This window comes from Sprattus sprattus (genome assembly GCF_963457725.1).
Source record: "Sprattus sprattus genome assembly, chromosome: 7".
NCBI lineage: Eukaryota > Metazoa > Chordata > Actinopteri > Clupeiformes > Clupeidae > Sprattus > Sprattus sprattus.
In genome coordinates, this window is record NC_137926.1 from 3819449 (window position 1) to 3822119 (window position 2671).

The window sequence follows — 2671 nt, forward strand, 5'->3', positions numbered from 1 at the left end:
GTGTGTGTGTGTGTGTGTGTGTGTGTGTGTGTGTGTGTGTGTGTGTGTGTGTGTGTGTGTGTGTGTCTGTGTGTGTGTGTGTGTCTGTGTGTGTGTGTGTGTCTGTGTGTGTGTGTGTGTGTGTGTGCACGTGTGTATCCTGCAGTCTTGCAGTTGGACCCCTTTTTTCCTAAGGGGCTAGGGGGCAAGAGAGTGGCTGTCCTCACTTCTTGGTTTCCTCGATCTGTTCAACTTCACTCGACTCATCCACCACTTTACCATTGATCATGGTCTGGGTGACCACCTTCACAATCTTCCTGGTTCTGACATCAGGCTCCTCTGCAGAGAGAGAGACAGAGAGGAAGAGAGAAGTATGAAAAGAGGAGGAGGGGGGGGGGGTGGGTAACGGGGAAGGGGGAAGGAGAAACAATGATGAACAACTAAATTTAAGTGACAAAATGGCCCTAAATGCCCAACACTTCAATGTGTGGATGTGGATATTTAATTATCTTTCCTAAATGTTGATCATCACTATTTATTCACTGCCACAGGGGTTGGAGGTAAAATACCTGTGATTTTAGCCTAAGAAATTTCTATGGAAGACAAAAAGACACACGAAAAAAACGCTTTCCAGTTGCCATCAAAATCTGACCGAATCTCACCCTCGACCCAGTTGCCATGTGACCCTTCTGACCCTTGCTTCTGGTGGTGAGTCAGTTTATAAGTTTAAGTTTATTTATCGATGGCAAAAAGCCACTGCAAGGAGCTCTATGATGGTTACTGTTTACAGGGTTGTTATGGAAATAGTTCAAGCAGAGGAAGGTGGAGTTGAGGTGTGAGAACGTGCTGCCAGATTGTGTGTGAGCTTTCACAAAGGTCTGACAACATATCGATAAGAGGGCATTTACAGGTCAAGGTTAACAGCACAGTCATTAATAGAGAGAGAGAGAGAGAACACTATGATTGGTGCTGTTTTGTGTTATTTTATATAGATTTAATCCCTCTCTTTCACTGTATCTTTCTCTGTATGTTTGTGTGTGTGTGTGTGTGTGTGTGTGTCTGTGTGTGTGTGTGTGTGTGTGTGTGATGCCTCTTACTTTTCGGTGGAGGTGGAGGGACCTCTTTCATCCTGAATAAAACAGACAAATGTTAGTTTCTCAGTGCATTGATGATTCTGCCTTCTTAAATGAAGAAGTTCCCTTGTCCTTTATGGCTCTAGCCCCCCTACATCTTTATGAGATGAACATCAGAGCCTTTTCACATATGACATTTATTATGAAAGATTATCCTTTAGATGTCACTCAAGGAGTCATCTAACAACCACTGAAAACCAAAGCCAAAGGGTCCTATTCACCCTTCCTCTCCTTCCAGCAGCCTCCTGTAGGTGGCGATCTCCATCTCCAGGTTCTGTTTGATGCGCAGGAGCTGCTCGTAGTCCGTCTTGTTGCGCTGCATGTCCAGGCGCAGCTGTGACAGGTCGTCCTCCAGCTGCGAGAGTGTGGTCTGCAGGCGCTCCATCTCCAGGGCGTACTTCTGCCCCGTCTCCCCCAGGTTCCCCTCCAGAGTAGAGATCTAGGACAGACAGGAAGAGATCCACCTCTGTGACCTCTGTGACCTTTGACCTGTGACCTCTATGACCCACGCTTGGACAGACAGGAAGAGATCCACCTCTGTGACCTCTGTGACCTTTGACCTGTGACCTTGGTGACCTCTCTGACCCACGTAGAGGAGTTGATACCACCAAGGGTTAACGTTGCTGTCTAATTTACGATACAACTGACATGTACTGACATGTGTTTAATGTTTCATGCAGGAACAGGGGCGTGTTATATAAAGTATCTTGGCCTTCCTGGTTCATCAGCCCTGTCTGTAATACTGTACCATCCGTGACATATGAGCATCGGCGCCTGAGGTTACTACAATGGCTCTCTCTCTGTCTCTCACACACACACACACACACACACACACACACACACACAAGCATCAGTGCCTGAGGTTACTACAATGGCAAGGTTTTCATGAGCACCGCCCCTGACCACCTGTTGTTTCTCTCTCTCTCTCCATCTCTCTCTCTCTCTCTCAAACACACACACACACACACACACACACACACACACACACACACACACACACACACACACACACACACACACACACACACACACACACACACACACAAAATCAAGGTAAACAATGAGTCATTTCTTTCCTTATCATCAGAAGCCTATCCTATCTGTTTGGTCAACTGTTTAGACTCGGCAGACTTCATTCGGTCCATTTTGGCAAAGTTAGCAGTGTTTCACCCCCGCCACCATAACATAACTGACCTATGTGTGACCGAACAGTGAGTTTTGAGTACACAGGAAGAATGTGTCTGCACCAAACATGGATTATCAGCTGTTATGAGCCCTAAAGTGCAACCCCAGAATGGAAAGACTGCAGACACTGTGTTTTGCATATCAACTTGCTAGATAGTGATGGCAGGAATGTCCTTCTAACCAACATGTGCCTCCAATAGGTCTCTGCTCAAAGTGTTTTCCAGAATGTCTCTGGTGGTCGGCTTGGAAACCTTTCTGAACAAAATCAGCTGAATCCTACTGAGCATGACCGGGTGACCTCACACTACCCTTTGAGGACACCTAATCTTTCTATGCTGGCGCTGTTGTCGAAAGGAAGTGGTTTTAGGTCCATT

The 2671-nt window shown here is 46.5% G+C and overlaps 1 protein-coding gene across 1 annotated transcript in view; it reads right to left on the reverse strand.

Moving 5' to 3' along the window:
* Positions 1–202: 202 nt before the first annotated feature.
* The window catches only part of LOC308368021 (keratin, type I cytoskeletal 18), a gene marked incomplete at both ends in the record, with an annotated part of 8500 nt that continues 6031 nt past the window's right edge, over positions 203–2671 (reverse strand). Inside the window, 3 exons of the mRNA XM_080842063.1 lie at positions 203–318; positions 1077–1108; positions 1334–1551. Of these exons, the coding sequence (XP_080698189.1) occupies positions 203–318; positions 1077–1108; positions 1334–1551 (366 nt within the window). The remainder of the gene's footprint in view (positions 319–1076; positions 1109–1333; positions 1552–2671) is intronic.